Genomic DNA, 19,078 nt, shown 5'->3' with positions numbered 1-19,078 from the left:
TCCTGGTTGCTTTCCACGTAGAGCATCTCATGAACCTAGACTACATGACAGTTCAATGCGTGAATAATTCCTGCACAGAACACTGAAATAATGCAGTGTAAGAGACATTTTATCATCCTTCACAAGTGAAATCATTTAGTTAAACCTTTGACAAAGTCTCTTCTTGCTCATCATTTCTATGTGTCAGTGTGAGCTGTCAAGTCAGAAAACAAAACCAAGACTTTCTCATGTTCTTTTGTCACTAATAGCTAAACACTAAGAATAAACATTTATTTTTCTTGCTAACATTTAAAGTATGTTCACTTCCTGCACATCTGTCTTGAATTCAGGGCAGAAGATATCTTCGCTGTTCAAAGTTGTACTGCTTTATGCAGAGCAATCTCTGCCACACATAACAACTTCCAGTAAAATTATCTCAAATCCCAATTACAGGGTTAGTCTTTACCAGCTGGTAGGTGAATCTGCCTACACTTTCTGTGACTATGTTCCCTATTACATTCTTATATATAATCTCATTTTTTAGTATCACTGACCAAAGAGTTAAGGGCTTTAATTAAAAGCCTTCCTTTCCCTCCTCCCCTGCCCCTCCCCCCGCCCCCAAGATATTAGAGTGGGACAGGTAGCTCCATCAAATTCTGCAGATTACCAGTATCTTAGAGAGGGGGAGAAATTACTTATTGAACGAGGATATGAGAAGATGGTCCAAAATTCAGAGGCAGAAATCTTCAAACTATTTCCAACAGAGCCAGGACAATCACTGTGTGGTATGCAAAACCTTACAGAAATATAGTTAGAATATTGCAGCAATATAGTGCCTGAAATGACAATCCCTGTTAAAAGAAGCTTTCTGAATTGGAGAAGTTTACAGACAATGTCAAAAGACAGAGAACTGCATATGTCATTTTTGACAGACTTTCACTTTCAACAGTTGTAAGGCATGCACAGAATTAAGATGATTTTGGTGAACCAAAGATTAATTTCCTTATAGGAAATAACTCCTAGATACAAATCTCAATGTGTAATAGGTACAATATTTAGCTGCCTGAAATGCAAAATTTCCCTTTTTTTCTTGGCTAACATCTTCGGTTTCGTTTTTTCCTTTTATTTTTATACACAGAGAGAAGAACTTTTTGCTATTCTTACAGCACTTAATGAGAGCTGTAAACACAGAGGAGAATAAACTGTATCTTTATAAAAAGGGGACTGGAGAAGTTACTGACAGCCCTATTTTCTGCAAAAGGGTTACAATTTCAAACAGTTCTTCCATTTTAAGTGCTGACAGACAACTTGAACAAAAAGAGATATCTTATTTACAAGACATAGTCCCTAAACACAGACACAGGCTTAACATGTACTCCCATTTTGCTATATAGGGTGTTCATCATAGATTGCTCTAGGAAATTAACTGGAATCTTTTTGTATCTCTAATTTATACACACTTTGCATCTTTGAAATGTTAAGAAGAAACCCAAAAAGATAAATGTTAAAACCCAAGTCTTTTCTCTAAGAAAATCTGAACTGTAAAGGAAAAATATGTAAGAAGTGTTTGTTTGGCATTTCTCAAACTTTGGCTGTATCATGCAGCCAAATACAGCAATATCTCCAGCGGGAACATAATACTGGATAAAGTATTTGCGGTATAGTGAAAATACAAAAGCAAGCGAAACGCTTGGATGAAGTGTTTTGCACAGTTGATAGATGACTGCAAAAAAACCATGCATCAGTAAAACCTTGTGTGAAATCAGAGAAGCCATGAGGACTCGTTTTTGTACTAATAGCATAGAAATGGCACTGCGACTAAAGAGACCAACATTTCTTACAGTTCTAGCCTTGATTGCATAAAATAACTGGGAGTTCTGTCAGCAAGTAGAATCTACTAAAAAAACACCCCATAACTACAAAAATTAACCTACCCTAACTTAAAGCACTACTAGAAAGGCATACTAGAATTCAGAGAAAACATACTCTGATTATTATTTCTTCCACACTTTGAAAATATTTTAAGAGCAGACGAGGTCTGGGAGTTTGTCTTACTTAAATATATTTTTAAAGCTAGAAGCAAACAAATGAAATTCTGCAAGTAGACACTTAAAAAGGATATCATAAAAGAAATCTGTTTAGGATGTATTACAGTATTCTGAGATCTTCCATTAAATACCATCTGATCACACATGCATGAAAAAGTAGCTAAGTGTTCAAGATTAGTTAAGAAAAACCTTAAGTGGTTCACTTGTTCAAGATTCCAAAACAATATTTCATCAAGGATTATTTCTTACAGATAATATTTCATCGTTGTTTTTTATCTTAAAAAGCAAATAAAAATATACCAAAACCACTAACCAAACATAAAAAATTTACAGGACATTAAAATAAACATTTTACCAAATCTCAAGTTATTTTAAGATCTTCATCTCAACACAATATTATTTAAAACTTGAAATCCTAAATTTATTAGGTGAATTTGTACCCAGCAAAATTTTTTCCTCTTCTGTTCATGTAACATTTTAAAATACTTCTAAAAGACTAGAAAAAACCCCCACAACAACACAATAACATGCAAACCAAGAAATAGAATATCACACTGCATTGAAAGTTTCTCTCTCCTTCTGGGTGCTTTTCTATGGCCAGTAAAAAATCCAAACCCAAAACCAAAAACCAATTCTTCTACAATTTGCATGAACAGTGCATACCATTATGTTTAATATAGAGAATATTTACAAGAAAGCCCATAAAGAAAGTTGCCTAGCACCACAGACTGGAGGGTGGGGGGAGGAAGGGAGAGGTTTCATTTTACCGGCTTTCAGATTTATGAAAAACCATTGCTTGTTTTGTACTGAGTGAGATATGTGTAAATGTACATGTCAGCATACATCAAGCATGGCAAAACTCAAGACCACTGCTAAAACCCTGGGCTTTGGAACAAACAACACTTATCCCTTTTTTTTTTCTGTAATCATTTTTATACAACTAAATATTAATGTATAAACATGCAACTATATCAACTAAACTTTTTTTGCTAGTGCAGGCACTCTTTATCATTATCTGAATTTTTGATAGCACCTTCTTCTTAGTAGATTTGAACTGCAGCAGACAAATGCTCTACTCAAAAACATGTAAAACCTTTCATTTTTAACAAGGAAGTTAAAATAGAGACTACATAAAAGTAGAGGCTGAATTGCTTGGGAATGTGATACTGTAATTTCTGCATAGGGTCTATGGTTAGATCACTCAGAGGGCTCTACATGGAGTGACTGATACCAGAAATACTTCTTGGGGAGATCTCTATTTTCCTTGCCCCCATGGTGCAAATTTCTTTCCTGGTCTTCACCACTTTTCCTCCATGCCTATTTTATGTTCTTTAAAAAAAAAAAAAAAAATTAGCACCAGGATCTTCCATTCATTTCCACAAATTCTGCCACCAGACAAAAGTTTTCTCATGTTTGTTCTGCACAGCAAGGGAATTAAAGAACTATTAAATTCCCCTTTGCAAAGACTTTTGGTTTTACAAAACAGCTATTGAAAGAGGAACATACAAAATCTGCACACAGCTCTTAGATGATCATGTGTGCTTAATATTGTAATAGGATAAAGGTTAAGCATAATATTGTTTGACCCCTTCAACTACTGACATTCATGCCATGTTATTGTTAGTGTTGCATGTTAAGCAAGCAAATTTTCAATGAACTTGTGTTGGCTTTACCACAGACACAGATGTTAGGCGGACTCTTTTTTTTCATAAGGTTTTCATTATTAACTGAAACCAAGTTGAATATTTGACTGAAGGAAAGGACCATATCATTGTTTTCAGATTTTGCTCTATGACTTAACTGAACTACATCTGCCAGCTTTGGAAATACCAAGTACTTCTTGGCGCCAGTACTGGCGCCTTGCTCTATGACTACCATCTTAAGTGCTTCAGCTTGAGGAAGTCTAGTAACCATCAAAACAGTTCAATAAAAACTTAAAACTGTGATTAGGAGTTACTCACTAGCCGACAGAGTGCTCTGAAATTTGCTCTATTTATGAATAATTTCACAAAATAAGCAAATCACAGTAAACTGAACGCATGGCTGTAAATATGTAGCCAAGAAAGTTCACAAGATGTTTTTGTGATTTATGAAGTCTATGTTATACTTGAAACCACATTTATTTAATAGATAGGCTGGCACTTCACAGGATAATTCAATCTGCTTCAAATCTATCCAAAGCCTTTGGGAAACATAAGGGATGCTCTGAATATAAATGCAATTCCACTTTTCACCTTTTTGCACTACTGTCTCTTAGCATAAATGTGAAAACTATTACACTCCCCCAAAAGATCTTGCTTTATAAAAAATGTTGTTGAAGATGAAAGAACTCCACAGTTTGTGCTAGCCTAAATATAGGAACTATTTTATAAAACAAATAAATTAAACATTATAATTCAGTTTTCTGGATATGGCCCAAGGCTGTCTGAATCAAAATAAGCAACATATCACTCTTTCTTCCTCAGAAAGAGCAAAATTCAAAGTGTCTGTATTATATACCACTTATATAACTGATGCTGAAAGGAGAAAATAAATGTCAGAGCAAACTATTTTCATAAAAAAATTGAGTATATAAAAGGCCTCATATTAATTTATCTTACACACCAAAAGATATAAATCATTACCATTTCTAGGTTATCAATTATTTGGTCTGAGAAGTATCAGTAGTTATTTCACTTACCATGCTGAATGTCCCTCATGTCTAAATGAAGGCTAGACATTAATATTCCAACAGCTTGAGATCTTTTGTTACTTAACAACTTGACAACCTGCCAAAAGAAACCCAACTATTATCACCAATCTGCAGGAAAATGTACAAGATATTTTGCATTACTAATGACAAATTCAAGAACTAATACTTTGTATTATACACATTTATAATTGAGGAATTTTATTATTTTTAAAGTTTTCTTCTGCTGTATAATCCATTACAAGTGTAATTAACTGTGTCACCTAGCTGAATTTAATCCTAAAGTGTCACTATACAGGTTCCCCCAGTCTTTCTCCTTCATTAGAACACACACTTTCAACTTCACACTGTTACTAAGTGTATGAAACAAACTGTCAAATAAAAAAAATTCCAACTGTGTCTATCTTAGAATTGCTTTGGTTTCCAAAACCACACAATGATTTCCATCTTTGATGTAAGTTAAAACTGTGAGAATTTGTATTTTATTTGGATGTTTGACGTAGTAGGCGCCAATATGAATTTTATTTAAAAATCAAAATAAGCACGTACACACTGGGGTTTTCTTTGATCACTTTAAGGAATATAAAAGGTCACAAAGCCTATTTGTTTGCAAAATAAAAAAATAAAAAAGAAATCAAACCATCAAAACATCTTGCTTTAGGGAGTTAAATTCAGCGATCAAAATAGACTTGCACATGCTGGTTTTGCAAGCATAAAAGCAACAATTAATTCACAGATTGTCTTCCATAGAGCTCTAAGCTGTTGGAATTCAATTTGATGTAAATTTTATATCATTGATAGGAGAAGCAAGTAATTCCAGAAAAGGGCTCTTATCTGTAAAATGATGTGATTCAAGATTAAGTATTTTTCAATGTATGGATACAACCATTACATAGAAGGAAGAGGTTAATATTTAATCTACTTGGGTGCTGAGTTTATACTAAACACACTGAAGAAATCCTTTGTGAGTAACTTGGAGGAAAAAAAGAAAAGCCAGACAATTAGAACTGTAAGTTTGAGTTATTTTTACATTGCAGTCAGGAAGCATACACATACTTTTTCAAGTTACACAGTTCCTATCTTAGCACCAACAGGCTGCATTATCCACAGCTCCACTGACAGAATTATTTAGAAATAATTAGTAGAAAGAAATGAAAGTAGAATTAATTTACCCAGAGTAAAGAATTGTCATGATCCAATTCACATCTTAAAAAACCAGAAGACTGTCTATAAGATATTTGCCCTGTGATTCACTGATTCATTGCCTACTTTGATTCACTTAAATTTTCAGACACAGGTTTCTGTACTGATGTTTGAGCAGTAGAAGGGAAGAAAAAGCCTGACCCAGAACTATGCTCCTGGAACTGCTTAGGAAAGGAAACTTGAGAAACTCACAGTTCTTACAGTATAGGTTTTCTGAGGATGTGGTTAGTTGGCCAATTGTTTTATTTTTTTCTCTCTTAAACCTTCATAACCATTGATTATGAAGATATTTCATCTCTTTTCCTCACACAGGCCAAACTAGCTACAGTGAAGTGAAAATACAGCTGTAGAAGCCCAGAAGATAAGGGGTATATGTCTCAAACACCAATAGCTGGATAGCTGTATGTGGTAATAACATGCTGTGAGAAGTAACAGGATGTGGCTGGAGAAGGGAGCCATACAGAGGTAGGGTAGCAGTTTTCTGGGACAAACGTCCTTGTTTTTACTCCTGGAGATAAGTACAACACAGTACTGCGAAAATGCAGGAATGAGGTCAAGAAAAGGTCATGGACCAAAAAGCCCACTCAGTATTGGGAGATCAAGATGACCAAAGACCCCTGAAGCCCTCTGACCCATTTCCACAAAGGTCTGTGCATGATAAATAATTTGCATAGAAAGCGAGAAACTTATCAATAAATAGGTGCACCGACAAAGCTCAGACACACGTGCCTCAGGAGCCTGGACACCCTGTTAGCTGAATCGACACTGGAACTAGGACTGGTGATCTTTCTTTCTTCATCTCGCCCTCTCTATAATCTCTCTCACTCTCCTTCATCCTATCCCTTTATTCAAAACCCACCACTATGTGCTTATACTAAAGGGACTAACATACCAATTTCAATGACAAGTGTGTAATTTACTAATGAAACTTTATAAACTTTTGCAGACCTTCTGACTTTGGTCATTCCTTTTTGACCACTAGCGTCTGTGCACCTGCATGTCCCTTTCCCTTTTGAGATGGAATGCCCCAACAGCAAAAATACTTCTCATTAACTGAAAATTTTAACATTAGGAAAAAAGTATTTCATAACTGTCATTAACAAGCTTAAAGACCTAAATTCAAGGCATGGCTATTGACACCATCTGTCAGAAATTAGCAGAAATTCCTATGCAATTGTCTGATGCAGGTAATATACTATTAGGAATTTAAAACTAAAGTTGAATGGACTGATATAGCAAAGGATAGTCATATTTTTCTGAATGCAAAGAGGAAACTAATGTAATTCAGACAAATATAATTGGGATATCCTGCACTAGCCTTCTAATAGGTTATAATCCCTTTTTTAAATGGAACATAAATTTCATTTAAACCTGGAAGTCAAATGAAGCTTGGTCAAAGAATATGAGATTTTCATGTAAAAAGAAGTTTTTATCGATTTACTTCTTTGCAGCTATAAAAAGTTTACAAAATAGAGTAGATCTTGGGTAGCAAGATCAAATTTTTCTAACAACTACATTGCAAAGTATGTCTATTAACAATGAGACAAGTATCTGTATTCTAGCAGGAAAAAAAAAAAAGTGCATACAAAATTTACAAAAACCAGAATCCCTTTACCTGGTGCTGCTATCAAACCATACTTGCAGAAAAGGCAGAGCAACACAAAGACACAATATGGTATGTTATATGACAAAAGTTAAACTTCTTGTTAAAGCTGTGTACTCAAACAACACTGAAAAAACTGAGGTCGATATGGAAGATGTTGGGGAAACTGTTGATTCTAGCTCTCATTGTTATTGCTTAAGTCTGAAACATGTCATATTAATACCATAACTTAAGCTTGCTGGTGTCAACATAAAGTTAGAGTCCTTTACTGCCTTTATTTTGAAAAAGAAAACTATCCCAAAGCTGACAAACAAAATGAATTAAAAATCGAATGCAAACCCATTGCAAAAGTCCAATTAGAAAGTAACAAGTCACACAAACTAACAAGAGTGTGTACATTTCTTGTCACTCATATTCTGCAAAAACAAAGTAGAAATGGAACTGGTGCAGGATGCTATGTTGTCCAGGAATAAAATAAAACAAAACAAAAGAAAACTGAGAATACAATATCTTTATTAATTAACCTCCCCCAAAACAATGTTGCAACTGCATTCAGGTGTGAACCTACCTAGGACCAAACTTCTTTTCCAAAGGAAGCAGAACTACACTGTTCTCTCTTGGAGACCCAAAGAGCAAGAGTGAGCTGGAGTGTGTTCTTATGAAGCTCCCACTTCTAATGGTATCAATACCCCCGTACTATTATGTTCACTTCAGATTTTGAAATCACAGTTTCTATCCCCCATCAGCAACTTAAAGCTCAGACAGCAACCAAGATCAGCTCTACAACAAGGAGACCAACATTAGAGAAAAAGAATCAAATAAGTTGGATACGCTGTTATAATGCAGGCTAGAACATGATTCCTGTTCATGCTATAGTACCAGATTTTGTGATCTAGTAAATCCCTTCAAGTCTTCTGCTCTAAAAGGAATCTGGCTTAAAAGTTAGCAGGAAAAAGCAACTGCTTTTTCTGAAAGTGAGCTGATGGACAGGAGAAATTATTTGCTGAGTGCCACATTTTGCCAGTGATCAGAAGGAAAACAACAAAAAAACCTAAAAAGAACTGTCCATCTGAAGAATAGGTTATCTTTGCTATAAAATTCTGAACCATGACAGTGTGTAAAGAGCTCCAAAGAGCACGACTGTCAGGTGAATAGGAGCAAAACATCAACAGATAGAGTTTTTACATGGCAGCTACCAGTTTTTTCTGGTTTTATTTAAAATCTAGGGTTTATGTCAACTTTTACATTAGTCTCTATTAGTCAGTTCATTCCCATTTCAGTCAGTTGTGTGAATACTGTAGTTTGCACCAATAAAATGGCTGCAATAATACAACACTAATTCAGAAAATATGAATATTAACATAAATGCCTAAAGCAATTCCCACATTTAAAAATAAAACAAAACAAATCAGCTGCATAGTCTGGGCCTACAGGCTGCAGACAAGTGACGCCATTTAAAGGCAGAACAACAAAAGTTTGATAAATCCAATCTCTACAAGATCTAAAGCCTCAGACACAATACATAGCTCCTTTTTAGACTGGATTCTGGAACTCTGCTTTAAACAAAAATAAATAAATTAAAAGGAAGCTAGAGATATTATCTGCAGCTTGAAGTCTAGGAACAAACTTTCTAATTGTTTAGTAGTCCTCATTGTTGAGCAGTAAACAAACTACATGCCAAATTTGTTCCCAATTGTTTAATACAAGCAAATACAGTCAAAAAGATATTTAGCGAAAGGTAATGCAAGACACATGTTTGATGAGAACCCTGAAGCAAAAATATGAAGATTCTCTTTCCCTGTAATAATATTTAGCTAATCCATGGAATTTTGCAATGATTCTTGCTTTCTGTTTCTGGCTTTAACTGTCAGCATTAAGCAAAATTATCCCAAAGCACTCACTGGTTAAGAAAAACTACTGCATATTGTGAGAACGCACATGCACGAAACTCCACTTTACAAAGGCCTGCTTGTAACTGTTGCAGAGAGGACAGAGAAACCCCAAAATTCCAAATAAGATGTTAAGAGATAGGATCAAGGCAGTAATGAAGTCTCCTCAAATCATATTGTGACAACAAGTTTTTTCTGCGGACTCAAGTATATTCCAGGTATAAAGTGAGCAATCACAGAATTGGACCCATCACATCTTTCCCATGTATATCCTTGTCTTCTTACAGGTAAAACAGAATATTATACTCTTACAGGTGGTGTGTGGGGGGGAGGTATGTGCAGTGGGTTTTTGTTAATTTTTTGTTTACCTTTTTTTTAAAGATAAAGCAGGAAATAACTTCTGGCTGGTAATGGCAATTGTGAGAGTGGAAACAGGATCTACTTCAAATAGTGGGATCACTTTGGCACAATAGGAGACCAAACACTCCTCCTTAATACCTACAAAAAAGCCATCACCCAGTCCTGGCTGTCACACAGTATATCCATGCTGATGGTACATAATGATTTAACTGAACTAAACATTTAACACAGAATATCAACTATAAACCATAATTTTCATCACCTCTCTGTTTGCTACCCTAAACAAAACCCTGCAAATTCCCCCCACAAACTAGCTGGTTTCTTTCCCCACTGAAGATTCTCATAATCTATAAGGCAATACCTAAAGTTTCAAAATTCTCTTTGTCATACAGTTCTAGATGCAAGTTGTTGACATGTTATGCAAATTAGCGTAGTCAAGCAGCTGTGTCTGCAACTTTATGCTTGAGGGTAAAGATTAAACATAATATTTACCTTTCATTCATTTTCTCAATTACCCTACTGTGCTATTTCATAAATAAAGCTTTTACCAATGTGGATGAGAAACAGTTCATGCCCTTTGGTGCTGTTTTATCACTAAAATAGCATCGTTTGAAATTGTTATCATAAAACTATTATTGTACAAGTAATCTTTTACTAAGAAATATCTACCCCAGCTAATATTTGTTATGTATGAAGTTATGTTGAAAAAATGCTTAGATTGCTTAGATTCAGATATACACTAGTAAGTTAGATAAGTATTGTGTCCCACAACAGGAGACTGAGCAATGGTAAAATCCCCCTTAATAAAAAAATAAGAATACCAACTTTAAGGACTGGAATAGGTGATAAAGCTAAAAACCCCAAAGTTTAAATCCTTTGGTTTAAAAATAGCTCACAAGGGTTTTATTTTTCCATACCTAAGCTCCTCTTTGAGAGTTTTGTTCACTGTTTTGTTCCTCAGTTATAGCTGTTCCTTCTTACATCAGCTAAGGTACCAGGATACGAAAAAATTTGTATTTTTAGATCTTATGCTTGTAATTGTCAAAATGCCTCTGTGGATTAGTAATGCAAATGCATGTTCAAATGCTATAATAGAAATTCTAAAAAAAAACCCAAAAACAAAACCCCCAAAAGCTAAATTTTCTTAGAAACTGTATAAACCCAGAATTTTTATGGATGGTCTGAAATGCACTCAGCAGGCAATTTTGCACCCTTACTGCTATGAACAGTTTTGTCACTGTGTACTTAAATTAGGCATGCAATTGCACACATTTTTTTAAAAATTCTTTCAAAACCTATTGCATACCCAAACACATCTGAAATCAATAGTCTTAATTAATATATAAAAAGTTAGCTTATCAATTCGGGGAGACAGACATGTTAGAGGAGTGGAGGGAGTGTGTTTAAGAAAGGTGGGAATTTCTGTACTGTATTTAGTAGGAGAGACCAACACCAAACAAGCAAAAAACCCATGCTGTAAAAGTTTTAGTGTTCCCACTCTTAAAGGCAGACATATGGTTACAGTCAAAAGTATGGTAATATTCAGTGTACCAACTGTGAATAATCTAACAACATTTTGTACTTGCTGTTTCACAGAATACACTGAGCTGGAAGGGACCCATCACAATCATCATGTCCAACTCCTTCAGTTTGTACTGAAGTCAGTACTCAGTAACAAATATAGCCATAAGGAAACATCTGAAAAATTAATACTTCTCTAGAAATTAAAAAATACTAAAAAATTAATCCTAAACCCCCAGGGATTTTCATGCTGACAGTAAAAACTGTTTAACTTGTGAGTTAGGATCTGACAGTAATACAGACAACTAAATTCACATTTAAGTTAGACAGTTATTTTTTTAACTAAATCATCATGACCACTGTACTAGTTGTTAGGTGAAACACATTCAGTCTTTGTGCACTAATTCTGAAACAATCTGAGATTGCTTGATCAGAGTTTAAAAACTACTGCAATAAAAATGCTGCTTCTTGCCTCTTTAGCACAATCAGTGTGGACAGAGATATAGAAAATGTGTATTGCTATCTCCATGTCTTCTTTCTTTCTCTCTTGATGTCATCCAATACTATAATATCTACTGCATTGAACCCCTGCACTGACAGAAACAGAAGCACCATGGAGAGATAGAAAAGAAAATATTTGAAACATGTAGGACTGCTGGCTATGGCAGTGCACGCTCTCCAATCTCCTTGAGAAGATGGCTGTATCTAAGATACCTCCATTTGACCGTGTCAGGTACAGCAAGAATAGTACAACAGACCAGAGAGGCAGCAATCTTTCTGCTGATATTCAAGATCTGGCTTATGCTTTTTAGACATGCAGCTTTCTGTCTCACAGAGCAGCTGCATCTCAGTCAATCCAACCCAAAGTCTATTTTTATTTTAACAAACTTTCAAAAAGACCTTCTGCTGTAGAGGTCTTCCAAAGCACGAGACCTTTTTCAGACACTGTACATGGCTCCTCTGGTTAAGAAATGAACATAACTTTTCTTGTCCATACAGAATCCATAAGCTGCAGCAATATCTAAGACAGGTTGTTACACAGAGAAACCCACAGAACTCTTAGGTCACAAGATGAGTTTGCAAGATTGTCAGATTCCAAGCTCACGTGTTTGGTTTTTAAACTTGCAAACATATGGTCAAGAAAAAAAAAAAAGCAGGATGGAAGCAAGAATGAGAAATGCATAATGAATTTGGCTAATAGAGGACATCAAACTATAAAGCTTGAATGGATATAGAGACTTTAAACAAATATATATATATATATATGCACACACATGTACATATGCATGCAATCAGGTAAAACTGTTTACAAGAAGGAGAACTTTGTTGATACAGTTTCAAAACAAATAATATAATAACAAAACATACAGTAAACCATATAAAGAAGAGAATGAGAGGTAGAACCAGACCACATTGTACAGCATCCCACAGAATAAAGTGAGATATTATTTAATTTTGTAAATAACTTCATGGCCTTATTGATTATTTGCTTGTATAAATAAAATACAAGTCCTCTAAAATTTCTGTCTGTAAGGGCAGCAGAACCCCAACTGTGTCTCTGGAAAGTGCAAAAAATTGTAGCAAATTGTTGTGCCATTGACATACAAAAAAGGTCAAGAAGTGTGGATACAAAAACTCCTTAAGAAAGTGTCTCTACTGTTTGCAGAGGGAATAAACCATTCTTTTAAAATAAACTTATGTTTCACTTTATGTCAGTCTTTGTAAATGAATAAACATTAACTCAATTAGGCATTTACCTAATTTGCCAATTTATACTTATGTGGCATTTTATTTCTAGATGTATTCTATTACCACAGCTTCATGTTCAACTTGAAAATTCAAAAATCCTAAAATCATTAACTAAACTGTTTTATTGATACATCTTTTTGTATCTAAGGCTTTTGAAACAGAATGAAATTTTAGTAACCTATTATTTATTTTCTGGGGTGGAAGGGGGAGTTTAAAATCTTAATGTTAGTAGATTAATAGTGGACTACTCACGTGAGAATATCTAACTTTTTTTTTTCATTTACATGATAGATTATAAACACATGGTCTATGATTAAAAAGTTCATTGCAGTTACATGTATAATATTTTCCAAAACTGCAGTTAGAGGATTATCAGTAAAGCTTCTAGAATGACTGCTTAAAGGTTAGGAAAGTAATCTGTGCAAGTCAGCTCAGCCCATTCTGTATCCTTATTATGCTGACAATGATATTAAGATTTTTGGAGTATGTACCATTTTTCCACTGAACCCATTCAATGGACACTAGCCAATGTTCACCATACAAACAGATTTTTGATATTGCGTTTGCCAACATTCTTGAGTATGTGGCCTTAATCACAAGACTACCCTTTTTCTTCCTACTTCATTAATTACATGTTTTTTAAGTGCTGCAACAACTGCTACAAAGCATATTTTTTACACAGGTAACAGCCTAATTTAATAAGTAATCATTATGAACTGTGCTTATTCCACACAATCCATTCTAGCTATGGAAAGCATCCGATGAAAAAGACTATCCAGCTACATAACCATAACTAGTACTGTAACTACATGGCACAGCTGAACAAGACACTCCAAGAGTGAGTTTTACCCTCTGCTTGGGTCAAAGACTACAGGTTTGATGAGATCCACTATTTGCTAAAAGGACAACCAGGTCAAGGACACCTTAGTCTCCCAACAAGTTTCTGAGAGAAATTATTTTCGACAGAATAAGAGGTGACATAATCACCCCTATTATGCTCTGTATTTTCTGTTGTCAGATCTCAGTTCTTTGCTCCTTCCCCAGTTACTTATCTTGATCTTCCTTTGCCTCCCTCCTCTTGGCCCCTGTTCTCCAACCTACCAGTAGAAATTTGGAAAAAAAATCTCCAGGATTATACCTGAAGTCTCTCCTAAGCAAGAGGAGCAGATGTAGAGATGCAAAATTCAAGAAACTCTTTATACAACTGGTAAATTTTTTATTATATATATATCTTTAATATGTATAATATATGTTATAATATAATTATATATATACACACACACATATATATAAATAATTATACACCTGGTAAATTTTTTCCATATTTCAAGTCTGTGAAACTATGAGAACATGATCAAAACCAGGCTTTGTTTTCTTTCTTAATATTGGCAAAATGAAGGAGATACCCAAACTGGGGAGGAAAAAACAAACTCCAACCCAACAAAATTTGCAGCCTGAAGACCTGAATTTTGGCAAAGTTATAACACAGACTTATAATGAAAGCCAGACCACTTTAATAGGTAGCAATGGCAGCCCTACCTACAATATAGCCTATAAAGGACTTTCTTTGAAGATTTAGTGGACATTATCATTGAGCAAGCCTGCACACATTTACAGCAGCTGAGAATTTGATATATATGCATTAGAGAGTGAAATAAATCACAGTTTTTACCATAGCACCAAATGAAAGACAGTGAGAATAAAATTAGTTGCATTCACAAATAAATAGTAACATTTCATTATTTCTTTCTTTAAAGTTCTGGAATGGATTTTAGTGTGGCCTTCATTCAGTGCTAGATGTAATATTGATTTTCTTTTAAAGCATTATCGACTTATATTGTATTAAGTTATTAGCAGATGATCATACCAAGAAGAAAACAACTAGAACCAATACATGTGTAGGGTGAAATTAACTCATTCATTTACACAAAACAACCGAACCAATCCAAAATAATATAGATACTTTTACTACTTAGAACGGGCTCACTATTTAGTAATAATTATATCATGCTTCTATATATACATACATACACAAGGAAATATATGCATATATTCTATAACATTCAGAATAGAAAGCTCTGCATGCAGCACAGCAGTGTATTCCAAAATAATTAATCTTTCACCCACTAAAATATCCCAAAACTATCACATCTTTCTTCAGATTAGTTAGAATTCCCCCTCCTGCGATGTGGTCTCCTCTATAAATACATTTTTATTTCAGCTTACAATAAAAACAGTTTTATTAAAATCATATGTTTGTATATAATAGAAAATATTTTATACATTTGAAAGTTATCTGGGCAATCTTTGTATGATTACTATTTCCAGTGTAGCAAGTATTTTAGATCCAATCCACCTAAACTATACATCCACTCAGCAGACCCTGCACCATCAGTGCAAGGAGCAAAATCAATTGCCAGAAAAGAGCTTTTCTGGAGAGCAGCAGAGTGAGCTTTGAGGGTCCTGGTTCTGTTCTTTACAATGCTCCTTCATAGCTCAACAGGTGACAGAACACATCTGCTTCGCATAACACATCCCTGTAAAAATCACTGCAGAAACACCATTTGTAAGATCTTTACAACACCCGTAACTATCATAGAAGCCATGTAAGTCAGTAACCACTTAAACAGCACTTGGTGCTCCCTGTAAAAACATACTTGGGGAATTACAGCCATGCTTTCCCCAAATAACTGTTTCTTCTGATAAACATGGATGGACTTCATTATCCATGTGTTTACTGCAGGATAAATGAAGAGAATTTAAAAAATGAAGTCCTGCATTCCAAACTGGTGAGAGGGTGTATATGGAATACATTTGTGAAGCTTTTCTATTTCAATTGTCTCATGTCAATACTATGAAAAGCCCAAACTAGATTCTCACACATGAATATTTAACTTTGACATCTGCAATAAATGATAGTTCTAATCCTAGTTCTAATGAAAGCCTGTAATTATCTGCTTGGTTGATCTTTTCTCCCCAGATACTACAGCACAGCAACTCAGAATTCTCCATTATGCAATTTGTCTCTATTTTGGAGAGCAGCACATTTGTTAGATCACCAGCAGAAAAGAAACACACTGAGGATTCTCCTCTGTCAATTTAGGTGGTCCACAGAAATATTTGTCCTAGATGACAACTACTTTGGTTGCTTTAAATTTCTGTGTGGAAATTTCTGTCAGAAGAAACAACTTGTTCCTTTCAAATAAGTTAAGAAAAATCAGTCATTTAAATTTCATTTTAGCTCTTTTTTTATTATTTATTTACAACATATCTAAATTTTTGGTACTGCAAGAAAAATAAGGACTTAGTATTAAAATCTACATCTAGTGTTTATTCATTATCACTGACTATCTTTAAGGATTGCTTATGTTACAGAACAAACCAGGCATCATTTCTACTCTGTTGAGAGGTTTTCATCACCAAATCTTGTCAAATGTGAAGGGGTCAACAGTTCATACCCAAAGCATCAGGTGATACCTTTGCACTCGTTTTTTAACTTAAAGAGCTACAATAGCAACATAGCTAAGAATAACCATTAAACGAGGTTTTTTCTAGAAGGAGAAAAGAGGAGCAGAGATTCTGGACTTCAGAGATTTCCTGCAGGACAGCAACGCAACAGCAGTACCGTTGCCTCTCCTCCCATCCCAGTTAGTACAGCCTAGTGCAGCACAGAGGTAGGTTGGCTATGTTATCCTTCCCATGCATCCAGAGAAAGATTTTATCCAACACCTTGGGATAATCATCCTAACTTCATTACTGCTTCTGTTGCCTGCAGCAGGTTTTCAGTAGAGTAAAGCACCTGCATGTTTATATTGCTGACCAAAATGTTTCTTTGGGGGCCAGATTTCCAGAACTACTATGTGGAGAGGTCATACCCAAATATAAGGTCTAGTGAATGGAGGTTATAAAGAGTCCCACTGTATATTGAATGTGGAAAAAAGTCCTGTATAGCATCAACCTGTATGTCAAAAGATAATGGAAAGAACAGCCTAGTTCTGAATTTATTACAGGAACATGAAACTGAGATAAAACAAGAATTTTAACTGCTGTTTAGGATTCTGCATAAGACCACTCTCCTCTGTAGCCTGAAAGTCTATTGGGAGTTACTTAACATACCACCACAATTTGATTTTTACAAAGATACCAAGAAGATTACAGCTCACTAGTCATGTAAAGGTTCAGATTCAATTCTCTTACTCTGGGGTTTAAACTTCTACATTTAAAATATGTTTTTCATTTTTATTGTATTGTACAGCATTCTGTCTCAAGAAACCAGTTTGATTATTGGATTTCTCCCAACTGAGGCTTGTCATTTATTGTATGTATAAACTTCATATTCTTTATATACATAAACACAAACTTAGAACCGTTGTGATTGATATAAAATTAGAATGTATGTTCTGAAACAGTTTTTCTCTGAAGCCATGGTAATTCATATGCAAATAATTATTTAATATATAAAATTAATCAGAATAATTTATATACTTCTCCTTGCACATCTGCAGTCAATTTCAAAGCACCATATTCATAATTATTTTAGTTTTAATTTTGTTAAAGTAGATAAAGATATTTTTAAGAAAATGCATACTTGGAAAGTAATTTATATAAAAAAGAAGTCTTCAGTCTTTACCATGTATAAATTTGAACTCCATCTCCTTTTCTTGTTTTTTTCTATGGTGTGTACATATAAATATATATGGTAACAATTCTACACCAGACACAATTCACTTCAGCTTCATGCAAAAATATGCCCTTGTGTAAAACCAGCCTAGAAAAAATCTGAAATTAAATGAATACTCACTTGTTTAGTCTTTGTTTTTGTAATGGTGTCCGAAATGGGTTTCTTCCTCTCTTTAACAGCTGTTTTAGAAAACAGTTCTTCAAACTCATGATAATCTATGGAAGGCTCTTCAATTTTTTCCCACACAAGTGAAGCACTAGAATCTCTAAAGTTAAGCAAAAGACCTATGTAGGGCAACGTCAAACTAAATAAGGTCATAAATGGAGGAATTAAGAAAATAAAATAGCAGTAATTCAAAAGTTGTTGCCTAATTTCTACTAGCAGCATTTTGATAAGAACTATAGTTGATTCTCCCTCATACTTCTGGGTTTACTTCTTTGTTCACACATGATATGGTCATTATATGGTCAGGCTTATTTATATTCACCCACCCTACACACATAGGAATAAAAACAAGCTGTATATAGGCTATAAAGCACACAGGCATGGACAGAAAGAGAAGTAGAAATAGATAGTTATTTGCAGACCACTTGTGTGACAGTGACAAGGAACTGAAAAGAAAGAAGAAATTCATCATTAAATAACAGCAGAAGGGTTTTACAATCACTACTCAGAGACACAAAATATTTATAAGGAAACTTCTTTCCATGACTGGTAACGATACTTTACATAGGAAAAAAAAAAGTATCAAAATCTTAAGTATATCAAAGTCATATCGAAGTGAGGGTTACCAAAATAGCCTTATGCTACCATGCATATAAATTGGAGCTTAAATCTGCCTGCTGAGTATACAAGGTGAAAAAAAACAAAAGAAAAAAATTCAGGTCACTGAAGAAAGGAAAGAGGAGGATAGAATGCATTCAGCAAACATTCATCTAGAGGGAAGACATTACCAAAACTTGCAATCTGCTCCAGAGAGACCAATGCTACCTTGCAAGGTGACAGGGACCACCAATATGACATTTAAAAAAACTTTTTACAGAACACTTAATGGCACACAGTCACCCCTGTATCTCTGACCAACACATTGTATGTAACCCCACAGGACAGCTGAAAACACTGCCCTCAAAGAGCTTCCACGTGCAAATAATGCTATTCAGAGTTAGTGTACTTTAAAGAAAATGAGTACCCCATTTATATATCCAACTACATATAAAATCCTGTTTGCACCGTTGTTCTCTCAAAGACTTGCCTAGCAATGAAGTCTTTTGCTAATAACAAACAACACTATCAGGACAGCCACAAGGTGAAAACACCACTCTCTATGCAATTCTACGACTTACCTTTTGCTGTGGA

At 34.7% G+C, this 19,078-nt stretch overlaps 1 protein-coding gene across 1 annotated transcript in view; it reads right to left on the bottom strand.

Annotated features, from left to right (window-relative positions):
• FMN2 (formin 2) overlaps positions 1–19,078 on the bottom strand; it is a 183,902-nt gene that overhangs the window by 86,033 nt on the left and 78,791 nt on the right. Inside the window, exon 6 of the mRNA XM_027895764.1 lies at positions 4,708–4,795. Within this exon, the coding sequence (XP_027751565.1) occupies positions 4,708–4,795 (88 nt within the window). The remainder of the gene's footprint in view (positions 1–4,707; positions 4,796–19,078) is intronic.

Source organism: Empidonax traillii, unplaced genomic scaffold, assembly GCF_003031625.1.
Source record: "Empidonax traillii isolate 1590-97213 ecotype Southwest subspecies unplaced genomic scaffold, ASM303162v1 scaffold466:size1224651, whole genome shotgun sequence".
NCBI lineage: Eukaryota > Metazoa > Chordata > Aves > Passeriformes > Tyrannidae > Empidonax > Empidonax traillii.
The sequence above is the reverse complement of the archived record's forward strand: the minus strand, read 5'-3'. Positions and strand labels throughout refer to the sequence as shown.